Raw genomic sequence first — 14,703 nt, forward strand, 5'->3', positions numbered from 1 at the left:
ACTGCAAGCAATATCCTATCAATATGGGCAAACATTTCTAAAGAATGCTTTCAGCACCTTGTTGAATCAATGCCACGTATTAAGGCAGTTCTGAAGGCGAAAGGGGGTCAAACACAGTATTAGTATGGTGTTCCTAATAATCCTTTAGGTGAGTGTATATATATATATATATGTATATATATATGAAGAGGTCAGATGCAAAAGCCTCTAAGTGCAATCTGAAATTTTCTTCTAAAATGATCATTTTTAATCGCGCTCGTATATTTAAGTTTAGTAATTTCACTTAAATGGCAATGAAAATTACCTATTAATTGTAATTTAAGTGAAATTACTGAACTTAAATATACAAGCTTGATAAAAATGATCATTTTAGAAGAAAATTTCAGATGGCACTTAGAGGCTTTTGCATCTGAACTCTTCATATATATATATATATATATATATATATATATATATATATATATGAAAGGTGGGATAATTAGATGAAAAGCTGTAAATAAATAAATAAAACCACTTGAACTATTTAAATTAGCCTTCAAGAATTTATTCAACACATTCAATGACATTCTGAGAGATAATCTAACTATTATTCATGTGGCATCACCACAGAGCTTGGAATGACCTTTTGGACTGAGAACCACAAAGGGACATCTCAGGCCACACCAAGTGAAATTTATGGATCCAAAATTAAGAAAAGAGGTTGTCAGGGTTGTTGCAGTTGGGATTATCCACCTCATTATAATTCTTTCAACAAGTCAACCTCATTGTTTTTAAGGTGCCTGGGTGAGACAAAGGGATTTTGGAATACATTAGTGACTCTAAATGAGACACCAGGAGATCAAATTTGTCTTCAGAATAACCCAACTTTTTCCGCATGCAAGCCAAGGAGTATTTGATATGGGATTTGTCAATTTATTATGTAGCAACAAGCAACAAAGGTGAAATGTTTGAGTACTGTAAGTCTCATTCATCACAACAGGCATTTGTTGAATGTCTTAACATCACAAAGAGTCTACATTAGAATATAAAATAGCAATTCAATGCATTCTTGATTTATAATTTTTGATTATATTGATTGCTGAATTCTGCTAAAACATATTTGATCTGAATTAGCATTTTGTAGACAGTAACAGGTTTAAATATTGCAGACATACCATAAAAAAATAAAGCTGGTGACATATTTAGCTTACCATGCTTTCTGTGGAAACATAGCAAAATTAGAAACAGACCTCTGAACATGATGTTCCATAAAAAATGGGAATTTCTAAAAGCCACTGGCTCATTTCTACATGGTCACGTATCTTAGTAGAATAATCTCTAGCATAAAACAGAATTCCGGTCTGAGCATCCTATTAGTCAAAATGAATAATAATAGAATCTGATTATTGCAGGTAAGTATTTGACTGTTCCTTTTGTTTCTGCAAATATTGGCTCAAAGAGCACACAAGAAAGGGGTTAAAAAATAGTGCATGCACTCACCCTCGCTCCGAACCGATTTGGTTTTCTTTGTTCCACAGAATACAAAAGGAAATGCGAGGCAGAATGTCATTGCCTGCTCTTTTATATAATATGAAAGTGAATTGGGACAGACGTCCTGTCAGCCAAAGCTTGGCCATGTGTGGTAATGTAGGCAAAGCATGGATGACGGCAAACAACATTAGGGATAATTGTTGGTTGAAGGGGTGTGGCCCAGATCAGTCCAGTAATCATGTGGCCCAAATCAGGCTTGTGACCATAGGGCCACATTTTAATTGTGTTGTTTTTAAAGGATTCCAAGATTATTTCTTGTTAGAAAGAAACATGTCAGCAAACATACTGATAATAATTAATAATAAATTAATAATTGATTTACAGAAAAATCAAGGCAGATGACTTATTTACTTTGACTCCACACCACAAATATAACAATAGCGGCGGCACAAAGTTGGAACTTGTATCGGAACTTTTTTAGCTGATAAACAATTAAAACATTGACAGCCAATCAGAATCCATCCTGCTGGCTTTTAGATAAGATACCTAAACATTTTAATTGCGAATAATGTCTACTCAAGGAATGTATGACTGCAGCAGATTTACCTGCTTACAAGAACCACAAGTAAATAAATATAACTTACATTGACTCTCTGGCACAAGAGCTTTTTCATTCCATTCCAGCTTTTCCTGAAGCATTTTTCTGCTACTCGGTAATCGTTGACCCAGTGACACCTATTTCTGGCAGGTTAGAAAAATGGGCACAATCTGTCTCGAAGACACACAGCATGAGCTCTTGGTAAGAGGGAGCAAAATGTTCCCATCGAACAAATCAGTATCATATGAGTTGTGATGAAATGTCACAGTGGCACCATGTATAAAACATGAAGATTTTAAAGCCTTCAGACCATTAAAGAGCAATTCACACAAAAATGTAAGTACTGTCATCATTATGTCTTTCCAAACTTGTATGCATTTTCTTTTTTTTCCTTTCCTTTTTTTTTTTGTGTGTGCAGAAGATAAAAGATGATTATTTTTTTCCTATACAATAAAAGTCAATGGCATCCAGTGTTGTTTTGGACCCCATTGACTTTCATTGTATGAACAAAAAATTATTCTTTAAAATAACTTTTGTGTTCCAAAATGCCGAATAAAGTCATACAGGTTTGGAATGACATGAGGGTGAGCTAATGGATTTAAATTATTGTGATTTAGTTGGGAAATAATAGAATTTTAACTATTCCTTTGAAAATAACAAATTTGGTTGCTAATTTTAATCAACAAAAGTGAAATTGCAACTGATTGTGACAGGCAGTGATTATCATGCATGTGTTTTTGTATGGAAAAGACAGCTCTTTAAATGTGAGATCTCTGCCACAGCATTTAAAAAAGCACAGTTTTTACTTGCAAAGATTGTGCAATCTACTGAACAAATACATACAGTATACGGCATTGAAAAATTCACTTGGCTCAATCTGAGGAGGCCTGTGCATGGCGGATCTGTCTTTATTGACTGTATTTGAATGTGACCGAAATGAGATACCAAGACAGATGGGCTTTTTTATGAGCAAGACCTCTATTCATCTCTCCTCCTCAGAGAGATATTGATTAAGGTTTTTCTTTTCTTTATTCATTGAGCATACAAAGTACACAGAATACTAAGAGCTCCTGATCGTTTTTCAAAAATGTCCAGACGGCAAAGCTACATAATCATCTTTCAGATAATTACTCGATAATAATGCAATTTCATATCGCACACCAGGAAAATTAAAGTGGTTCGCATGTATAGGCCTACAGCTGTTCAAAGCCATTTTTTTTTAAGCAAAATGCATACAGATTAGCAGCTGATAGCTGTGGATGTCCTTCCAGTTTATGCAATTTTTAATAATACAGCTTGCCTGTATTTCATTGTCTGGTGCATTTTTTATTTGTCTCATTCGTTGTCATTTCCTCTTCTGAATGGCCTATGCAAATTTATGCAAATTCCTCAATGGTTTACCTTGGGAAATGCAGGGCAAACACTTGAAGTTTCTGTAAAATAAGTCCATCTGTAACTAGCTGACTACTCTAATTGCTGTTCACATTAAGGCTAAGAGGGCTCACAGCACAATTTTAGGTGGCAATGAAACCGACCCAAAATTTTACGTGTGTCCAAGGGCGAGGGGTTTTGTGGGTATTGAAATTTAAAGAGGCTTCCATCTTGTGTTTTTGAGGCCATTACTAATACATTTGTTGATACATGTCTGATGTTGTTGTTGTTTTCACTGTTGTTATGGCAGCTGCCATACAGTTCCCTCATAGGAATATTGTGAAAGGAGAAAGCGATGCACCGCCAAATGGGAACAATCCAAATGAATATTACTTGAGTGGCAACTTAAAAATGGTTGCTATGGTTTCTCTGAAGCACCATTTCACCCCTACAACTCTCACTTACACTTCAGCTCTTAGAAACATGTACTGGGGCCTGGTGTATATTTTTCATGGTTTAAAAAAACCATGTGTGATTTTCTTTTGGCTCACAATGAATGCACAGGTGATTGAATTTATGAATGAAAGAATAAATGACTTACTAGCTGGAACTACAGTTCTAAATCAAAGCTTTTTGTACAATCATGTTCCTCAGTGGGGAAGTATCATTTTTACAAATGTTATACAAATATGAAATTGTAAAGTTAGAAATACATACACCAGTTTAAAGTGCAGAGACAACTTTAATATTGCTGCCACTGTAAACTCTAACGCTCAAAATAATAATTGGTTTGAGAGCCAAATAAAATAAAATTGTATGAGTATTTAGAACTTTTTCTTTTGAGTTCACAAAACTGACATATTTTAAGTCATCTGAATTGTTTCCTTGAATTGAGTTTTATGAACTTGTTTCTTGTAATTTAGACCAACTTAAATTTAACTGAAACCGGGCTGGGGTTTCTATTTTCCAGCATGCTTTGCCATGACACTCAAAAGGGAGAGTAAATGTTAAAATTAAGTGTTATATAATGTTTTTGGTGCACGATTAATGTTAAGTGGGAAATTAAGTATACAATTAATCAACACAGAACAATAAATCATTAGCATATGTTCATGCCTTGTTGGAATTAAAGGGGTCATGACATGTGTTACATTCCCAATTCGATTTCTAGGGGTAAAAGGGAAGTAACGTTATAAAGAAAAGTTTACTAACTGCAAAGAGATCCACGTATAATGAGGCAAGGGTGTACTGTAGAGTTACATTCAAGCTATTTTAAGGCATGAAAAAAAAATTTTAAGGAAAAAAACGCTTAAATATGTCATTTTGGTGATCAAAGATGAGTTTTAAGGGATAACATTTTTGACTACAGGGGGACTTTTAAATACTGGCTCCTCTTGACAATGATGAGGACCAGCTGGTAGGTCCAATCACCTAGATAAGGACAGGGAGGAGCACAGGAAATAGGACAAAACATACAACAAAAACTACAACTCCCAGCAGGCTGTTGGGTCCATTGGCAGCACACATAGTACATCAACGAATGACATACACCATGATTATAAAACACAAATGTATACGTCCTGGGAGGTAACACATGGGCTTTTTTTTATTATTGTAATATCTTCCTTGAGGTTCACTTATGATGTTAATAAAGGTGTTTTTTTGCACCGATATATATGTGGAAAAACAATTATTTTTAACCCTCATTCTGACCCTCTGAAATTATCAGTTTTTAAGGGGCTTTAAGCTTTAAGGCTAGTCAGTAAACGGCCACTGTTATGATTGGCTAATGTCATTGCATAGGAAACAGTATCAACACCATCAACACTCAATTATCAACACTCAAATAGTTAACTGAGTTGTAGAAAAAAATTTATAGCACAGGTAGTTTTTATATCAACTTTTTAATAACAGAATTGTTTCTACTCCAGTTTGTAGGTGAAATATAAATATTAAAACGACAATAAACTGTAATAACTTGTTTTCATGACAGATTTATTAAAACATATCCTACACTAATGAAGACTAACAGGCGAAGTACAAATATAATGAATATGTATTATGTAATACAGTGCATATATTTAGAAGAATGCTCTTCTCAGTTATTTTTTTCTAGCAAACTAATGAATTTATGGACATTTAATAGCTTTCTTGAGGTACAGTAATGCAACTTTAAGTGACAGGCTGTTTTATTGACGTCTTCTCCGGATTGAAACACTGATTTACATGAGACATGATTCATTTCAGTAAGTAATGTATCTTTCATCATATCTTCTGGAGTTCACTCATGTTTATTTTGTGATGTAGTAAAGAGGAGATTAGATGATTGGTTTACGTGCGCTTGATCCGTGCTTGAACTGCGCTGCAGCGATCTGTCACGCGCATATTAAATTAAATAGCGCCAAAATTACATTTAGGCCTATTGTTTGAATTTCGGAATAAAATCGACAGATTTTTTAAGTTGAGACTTTGCTTCATATTAAAAGTAACAAACAGCACAGACTAAAATATTTCAGATTTAAGACATTACCAATTAAAATAGCCCAGGCCTACCTGTTGTAGCATATCCATGGAATAGATGCTGAACACAGTCAAAACGTCCCTTCGGCGAAAACGTGCCATCTTTTTCGGTCACATGATTGCGGCCCTCCAAAAAGCATTTCACCCCGAAACCGAAAACAGTCGTTTAAGCCGAAAATTTTCGTATCAGTAATTTCGGTGAATCCTTAACTTTATGATGTGTGTGTAGATTTCCGGTTATTCTATTTTCTTCTAACGCAACGCTCACGCGAGTGTCCGGTGTGGGCAGCCGTTAAGCGAGCGACTGAACGCCAGTTGGCGGGGCCTATGGTGCAATGATGTAAAACTATTCGTGGATGTCTTGGCCTGGACGGATGCATGCAAATATCCGTGTTATGTATTTGGGGCCCACAAATCCAAACAAGCAGTTTTTGGCCATTTATTAAATAAATGCTTTATACGAGGAGGACTTTTTAATCTCGTATTGCAGGATGTTTTATTTGTACAAAATCTGTGTAAAAAGATCAAGGCAAAAAAAAAAAATATATATATATATATATCGTAAAACGTGTTCACGTCTTTGTAGAACTCATAATTACAACTTGTAAATCAGAATTTTTGTAGAGCCTTGCATTATACCAACTGACCGCTGCAATGTCGGAAACACTGCAGTTCCAACCGCTTCAACACTAAAATGTAATTCATCAGTTATTTTGTAATATTCAAATTGAATAACTCCAATAATTTATTGTTAATTAATTGATTTTGTTCATGAATATAAAATATAGACATGATTTAACATAAAGTAGCTAGCACAGAGTAGCCTAACAGTTGTTATGAAAAAGCCTTCAGAAAAAGGGTTGATTAACACTGACTTGGCTTTAGCCTACAGTACAAATTGAGGTAAAAAAAAAAAAATATATATATATTAAAAGAAGAAGACATAATTTCTTACCTGCACACAAAGGGCTGATCTCTGTAGATCTCTGAGCCTGTTTTTTCTTCGTTTTCAAAATATATTTATATATTTTTTAAACAGTGACACGAAATTTCGCTCCGATAATCCTTTTATCGCACCCCTTGTGTAGCTGATTTCTTTCCAGTTTAATCTTAATCAGACAGATGTGTTTGGCATTGGAAGCAATAACAACAGCTGCTCTTTTGCAGAGTGTGTTTGTTTTTTACTGCATCATAATACCTGCATCTTCAAGTCTGCTGTTTTCTTTTACCTAATCCCCTCTGCAAAGCTGCTCTAGGCTTAATGACATCATTAGACCCACACTCTCGCTTCACTGATGTTCCTAATATGTTCGGCGGGAATGTAAAATAGTCAATTTTGGATACAAAGGTTGGTCAATGATGTTGATATACCTCGTGCTATATTTAGCAGATATTGAGATGTCATGTCTGGGCACTGTCTTGGAAAAGAAAAATCACAAAGGAGATTTAATTTCCTTTAATATCTTATTTGAGACAATGAGTCAATAATGAGATTAAATGGAAATTTGCTCTCCTCTACAGTTTCAGAAGAAATCTCAACGTCACAAACTCAGACTCAGACTTTCCAAAGATACCTAAGTGTGAAATATTAGCTGTGACTATTACTCATGATGCTCAACATGGGTCCTGGGGTCTGTTTGTCATCTATTATGAATCATGCCTATTAGCATTGTTGCTACTGCGCTCCCTATGCAAAGGGACCTACTGTATTAAATTAGGTGGTCCGGATATTTTGACTGCAGGGAATACAGTTCTTATTAGGGAACCTTTGTTTCATTGGCTTGGTGAAGTTTTTCCTGTGCGCACTGGGAATCTTACCCCTGGTGTCCCTGTGCTAGGCTAGCAATCAGCGTTGGTGGCTAGATGTGATAATTAGCATGCAGATCCATTCGCAGGCATATCTCGCCTGACATAATTGTACCAACTTTTGCTTCATCCTCTACCCACTGTGCCTTTGTATGTAATCACACAATTGTATGTTGCCTACGTTCATGCAGAGCAACAGATTGTTTGTTGATTCATGTTACCAATGTTACTTGTGTGCGAACCTGTGCAAATATTGTGTTGTGAAATATCTAATCATGTAATATAACCTTTCTAATAAACGACAAGACTCTTTCAACCACTGCTGGAAGTTTTGCATTTTACTCACATATTTACAAGTTAACACAATTGCAAAAGGTCGCTCATGACAGGAGATGTTGTCTATTATATGTGATTACATTCACACAGGTCGTAATGTCATAGCATAGAATCAGCTAGTCAACCAGAACTATGAGACTGTATGCATGTTGTGTGTGTGTGTGTGGCTGTTGTAATTAATGTCTAAAGCTGAGTGCACACTGTTTGATTTGTCCATGATTTGTAGACATTTCGGGGACTTAAAAGATACATTTTTATTGTTTTTCACAGGTGGCTAAGTCACTTAACTTCCAGTGAAGTTCTGATAATGTTTCAAATTTTGCATTCTATAAAGTGATTGCTGTTACAATGGAAGTCCAATGAAGAACCAATTGGAGTACAGAAATCGATGACAGGTATGGAGTGAGATAAAAAATCTGTCAGTTAAAACTTTTTATTTTTATTTTTTATCATATACTACAGTACGTCTAGTTCACTCTAAAGAATGAGCAGTCCAGCCACAACTGACTCCAGACACTGCTTTTTTTTTTTTTTTTTTTTTTAGGCAAAATATTTTTTACAGTAGCTCAAGAAGATTAATTTCAATTTCACACACAAATTCAGATGTAAGAACTGTGAAGGACTGAAAATATTTGATGTTGCATAGCGTTCTTTGGATTTTACCCAAGATCTCACTGGGGTCACATCATAAAATCTGACATGCAACTATCCAGATGCACATGAAGAACCTGCACAGTGTTCTTAGCTTTAAAAAAAAAGAAAAACATGAATTGAATGGCTTTGTTTCTGTCACACAAACACACACACACACACACACACACACACACACACACACACACACACACACACACACACACACACACACACAGAGTGACATTCTACCATTCATTTCCATAAATCTTTTGGGTCAAATACTCTTGTTTATTCATCTGAGAAATGGTTGACTTGATGAGTAATGTAGTGTAGTGTGAACGCATTGTAGATCATCTAATTAAGTCTATCTCACACCTCCAGATAACTGTCAAAATGAGATATCAATTCTCACAGCTCTCTAAGGGAAATGACAAAACCATATAATGACAAAACAACGTGCACTTGCTCCTGTGAAATTATCGTCACTTTAGCTCCTTCCACTTTCAAAAGGTCAGGCTCACTCTGTTGAACATTTCATAGAAGTAAGCCTATCTTGAGAAATGTAGACGTGTTCCAGTGCGAGCTATGTGCCTCATATGTGTTTTAAGGTTAAAGTAGAGTGTGCAGTCCATTACCAGATGCGAAAGACTGTCATTTGATTGAACTCCGACTGCTAGAGCCCTCTTGAGAGTGTCTGGACTTGAGAGTGCAAGGCTCTGAGGGCAAATTTCCCTCAGAGACTTGTGAGGCTAAGAGGATTTATAAGATGTTCTGCATGACTTGTTTTCTGACATGGGTCTGAGCTAACAGGAACGGGAACAGAATTAACTGCTAATGGTATAAATGCAGATATAACTAGGGTCAGAGGGGATGGGAAAGAGTGACCTCAGCCAAAACACCTGATATTTTCCTGGCTACTTGCTATTAGAAGAGACAATTAAGGAAAGAACGGGATGTGAAAAAGAGCAGTCAACATCTAGTTGTGGTTTGCTGATATTCCCCTTGGCTGTGGTGGGTTCAAAGACAGGGTATTCTCAAACGGATTTACACCTCCAGTAAAAGCCACTATAAACCTTTGTTTAATATCAGGAGTTTTCATTCAAGGTCAAAGAGATGTACTCTGTGAGGGAATCTTGAGCCTGTATCACTAATGTCCACAGCAACATCAAAACAAAGCTGAAAGCCTGAGTATTCTTTTTAGTCCTCATAAAAGAAAAGCCCACCATCAGCAAAGCCTTTGTTTTTAAAAAAGAACATTGAATATTGGCTGGAATACCTCTCCAGTGCTGCGAAACCTCCTTAATGTCTGAGTGCTCCTTCTGATTAGTCTGTGCTGATGTGCCGCGCATCTTCAGAGGCAGCTGTCGGGGAAAGGGCTCTCAGGTGATTGGTTCTCCTTCACCGCTACCTCGGAGATGAGCGTCAGGCAGGTGGCAGGGTTGCGGGACGAACAGCGAGAGAGTAGCCCCTGCCCACTACGTCGGCAGGGGCACAGGTAACCCCGCAGGTGCATGCGGACCTTGCTGTGCAACGAGGCATAGATGAAGGGGTTGTAGCAGGCTGAGCTCATGGCTATCAGGTGGCAACTGACCTGCAGCACATTGACGTAGCGTTTGTCCAAAATCTGGAAGTCTGAGTCTAGATCCAGAAGGAGATTGAGGACTTGCAGTGGGAGCCAACAGAGGGCAAAGGCAAGCACAGAGGCCACCAGAAGGGAGAAAGTCTTGCGCCGCTGCTTGCTCCATCGCTGCTGGTTTTGGGAGGGCTCTCCAGGCAATGTGTGTTTGCGGAGGTGCACACTGATGGCACAGTAAGAGATGCTTACAGACAGCAGGGGGATCATGTAGGACGCCAACAAGAAGAAGCAGGAGTAGAGTAGGCGCTGTCGTTCGGTACCCAGCCAGAACTCTTCGCATACTACCAACTCCATGCCACTTGGTCGCAGGTCCACGTAGCGTGTGTGGAGGGAAGGCGGAGCAGCAAGGGCCAACGAAACTGCCCAGACGACCAAAGCCACTGTGCCACATCCCCACACGGAGATACGCCTCCGTACCGGGTACGCCACCACCACGTAGCGGTCCATGGCGATGGCAGTGAGGGATAAAACAGAGGCGAAGACCGTTGCGCCTTGCAGCAGAGGAATAAGGTGGCACATCGGGCGTCCGAATGCCCAACCACGTGCATCAAAAGCGTACGACGCCGTCAACGGTACACAGCTCAGGCACATCAGCAAATCCCCAGCTGCCAGGTTGCCAATGAAGAAATTGGTGGCATTGTGGAGCTTCTTGTCTGACAGAATGCAGGCAAGAAGGAAAGTATTCCCAACACCAGCTACAACAACAACTAAGGCGTAGAGCGGAATAAACAGAGGTTTGAAGCGCCACAGCAGCTGTGTTCCTGAGAACTTATCCAGGGGGTCTGTCCGATTCAAAGCTCCGAGGGTTGCGTTAAAGCCAGCCAGAACTTGTTCCAGAAGAGGATCCATTTCTACCTGTGACAAAAACATTCATGAACAAAAAAGTTGCTCATCACGCACACACTGGTACACACTCGCTAGATAAACTCAGTATGAGATTGGCACATGGAAACGCTGTTGCCATGCTCTTGATGGAACCCTTTTAAAGAGTCTTTCTCCTTCTGCCTTGATGAGACTCGAGCACTCTCTAAGCGCAAAGCAGAATGGCTGCGTTTCACAGATCCAATTAATTGTCAAAGCTGTTTTTTCTCTCAAGGGGAGTCATAAAGTCTAATTGCAGAGTTATTATTTAGTATTATCTAGAAGAAACTCCGAAGGTATTTACCTTTATTTAAAGCCACATTGTCTGGCAGAGAATCTACTGGTTATAATCAGGCCTTATGAATGGAGAAAAATGAGCATTTGATGACTATAATTACTTCCTGAGTATATATCGAACTCCATTACACAGAATTTCACAATGTGTGATTACATGAATGCATGATTACAGTAGCAATCATACCACAGCAGATATAAGTGGAAAAGGCTATAAAATAATAATGATGATAATAAACATGTTAATCAATTAATAACTAATCAATTAATTTTCTAATTTTGCATATTTATGATTTGCACTATAGGATAAAATGTGTTCCAAATATGCCAACATTTTAAACAGTGATAGAAATTAATTACAAATAAAAACACTGATATTAGTGTGTCAAATGAGAAATGATTTCTGATGGTGGCAACAGCCGCCAGTAAAACTGTCAGGCAGCTGGTGGTCAGAATGAGACAAAACAGATGCAGTGAATTGTTGCAGACTGATAAAAAATTGAATCAGTTTTTAATCATTATTCAGGACTAAAGATATTGAACATGAACTTGTTTATTCAATCACATTTCATTAAATCCACTCTTTTTTTAATAAACAATGCAACACTGATCTACTACTGTATGTGTGGAAAACAAATGAATAAAAAGTGTTTTAATAAAAAGCTATGCCATTTACAGCACAGTTTTAAAAAGACACATGCAATGTGAATGAAAAGCAAGTGTGTGTTTGTGAGAGAAAATGAAAAAGACACAGAAAGGAAGAGTACCTGCTGCATAAAATCTTGATGAATAGCAAGGTGCGGTTTTGATGTCCCTCAGTGTTGTTTCAGAGTTAAGATATTGTTCATCTCCACATTTCCACATCCATAAATGATCCTCTGTGCCCAGTTTTCCATGCAGTGGTGAGTATCTGATGTCATTTACCACTGTCTCACAGGAGGAGAGTGGGTAGTGAGGTGCAGACCACCAACCCAATGGTCTGTGGTGGAGGGGGGTGCTGGGGGCTGAGAGGGAATGAGAGAGAGAGAGAGAGAGAGAGAGAGAGAGAGAGAGAGAGAGAGAGAAGGGGGAGTGACTCCGTCTTCTGTCACAACTGCAGTAATACCAAGACTGAAAAGAGACACGGTTCTCCTTCTGAGACCAATCTTTCATCCCCTCTCTCTCTCTCTCTAAATGTGAATGCACACAGAGGCGCAACTCAGTCTTTAATCTCTTTTTGAGATCGTTTTTCACTTTCCCAGCTTGCTATCTGTGAGCGGAGATAATTCTGGAAATATCAGTGTGGCAATGTGCGTGGTTGGAACTCGAATGCGCACCACACAGAATCACATATAGATATGAATAAAAAAACAAAACAAAACAGGTGGTTGCTGAATTCTCTAGAGCAGTTGGTCGTTTCTTCAAGTTCTATGGGATCTTCAGCTTTGTAGACTTTTAGAAAGTAAATATAACACTCTTAAAATACTTTTCACACTCAAAGTAGTTTAATTTGTCTTTAACAGTGTCCAACAGTAGCTTATATGGGGACCATAATTTATTTTTGTCATTATGAAATGTCATTAATATGTTCCACCTGATAAAAGTAGCCTACTGTGCGTTAATGAGATGATTTCCACTCATTTGGAAATTTTTGGGAGTGGCCTCACAGCCAGCATTGTATAGGCTACATTCTAAATGCACAAGTAAATATATATATATATATATATATATATATATATATATATATATATATATATAAAAGAAAAAAAATAAGAAAAAAAAATTATTTGGAGTAAAATTGTTGGTTGTAGTTATTTTTATTTGATATGAAAATAGATTCTTGAGACCAGTGTTTTTTTGTTTTGTTTGTCTCTACTAAATACAATTATAACATTTATTTATATTTTTAATTAAGTTTTTTGTTTAAGTTTGTTTATTTTCAGATTTATTTGTGAACATTTTTTACATTTATTTTTATATTTTTTATATAAAATATTTTTATCTTTTTTTTAAACAGATTTTAGATACTATATTACACATTACAGAAATATAATTTTTTGTTTAGATGATCAAAATAGTAAACTTAATATTTAATTTCTTTTATTTTTACTTTTTATTATACATTTTCATAGTTTAAAATGCTAAGTTGGGTCTTGGTCAATAATATAATACCTATATAAAAGGCACTGTTATGTAGTTTTAATAAAAAATCAACCCTTGAGGAATGAAGGTACTGAAGTAAAAAAAAAAAATTTGTCAATGTCACCCACTGTAATATTTCTCCACTTTGATGTTGACATGTAGCAATAAAGTTAAAGTTATAGACTATATCTCATATCTCATAAGCTTTCCTGTAGCTCAAACAGTAGAGCGTTGGTGCTTTTAACTCCAAGGTCATGGTTTCATTTCTAAGGGAAAGAAAGAATGGATAAGAATGCAAAAAAGTGTACCTTGAAATGCAATGTAAGTCGCTTTGGATAAAAGCGTCTGCTAAATGTAAATGTATCTGTCATTGAATGTACTGCTACTGTCATCAGTTTGAGAAAGATCACTACATTAATTTTTCTCGCTCCCAACCCCTTCTGATCAACTTTTTATTCACTATTGTAGATGTTTTTTTGTTTTTTTTACTCTATTGCGAATCTCAGTGCTTGAAAACAACCCTCCTTGGTTTTCCTAGCTGAGGAAAGTTCCTCAGAGAAAAGATCAAAGAGAAAAGCTAAATGTCAGACACATAATTCCTAACAGTTAATCATCATTAGCCTTGCTATTTGCACCACAATGAGCAGGCAATAATTTAGAATCATTCAGTCATTCAGTTTTGAATAGTTTATAGTGATTGGAATGCAGGAAATGGTCAGGAAGAATCAGGAGAATCAAGAGTTTTCAATTTAGTGAGACTAAAAATAAAAGTCTCTAGAAGGAGGTGGGATTCAGGGTAGATTTATGTGCACAATGTGCAAATGCAATCTGAGCATGAAACAAATGTACTGATTATGTACTCTGAATTTCACTAAGAGAATTGATGTTTCAATTCATTCATGCGAAGTTAAGTTTCCATAATCACGAATCATTGTTTCATGACATTTACACATTTAATCCTCATGAATTCAAGGTAAACGTTTTATCTCCCTTAAGGACAGCTGAAGACGTGGGTGTGTTTTCAATTTGGACAGTCAAACTGGCATAGGGTGGATGT

General features: G+C 36.9%; 1 protein-coding gene across 2 annotated transcripts; it reads right to left on the minus strand.

Annotated features, from left to right (window-relative positions):
* Window positions 1-7,744: 7,744 nt before the first annotated feature.
* On the minus strand, window positions 7,745-12,646 carry LOC309507097 (prolactin-releasing peptide receptor). Of its 2 annotated transcripts, none has more exons than XM_082181226.1 (2): window positions 12,293-12,646; window positions 7,745-11,221 (listed from the first exon to the last, which is right to left on the minus strand). In XM_082181226.1, the coding sequence occupies exons 1-2, from the start codon at window positions 12,387-12,389 to the stop codon at window positions 10,086-10,088; spliced, it is 1,233 nt and encodes a 410-aa protein (XP_082037352.1). In that variant the 5' UTR covers window positions 12,390-12,646; the 3' UTR covers window positions 7,745-10,085. The 2 variants fall into 2 exon arrangements, with proteins under 2 accessions (XP_082037352.1, XP_082037353.1); XM_082181227.1 differs by having other exon boundaries at window positions 7,745-11,225.
* Between the last annotated feature and the right edge of the window lie 2,057 nt (window positions 12,647-14,703).

The sequence above is a fragment of the Leuciscus leuciscus genome (assembly GCF_965113295.1).
Source record: "Leuciscus leuciscus genome assembly, chromosome: 9".
Taxonomy (NCBI): domain Eukaryota; kingdom Metazoa; phylum Chordata; class Actinopteri; order Cypriniformes; family Leuciscidae; genus Leuciscus; species Leuciscus leuciscus.

Excerpts from the sequence above, each read along its gene's own strand:
- LOC309507097 (XM_082181226.1), bottom strand. The coding sequence starts at position 12,389 with ATGTGGAAATGTGGAGATGAACAATATCTTAACTCTGAAACAACACTG. Across the intron at positions 11,222-12,292 it reads ATCAAGATTTTATGCAGCAG|AAATGGATCCTCTTCTGGAA; the intron begins GTACTCTTCCTT and ends TGTCACAGGTAG.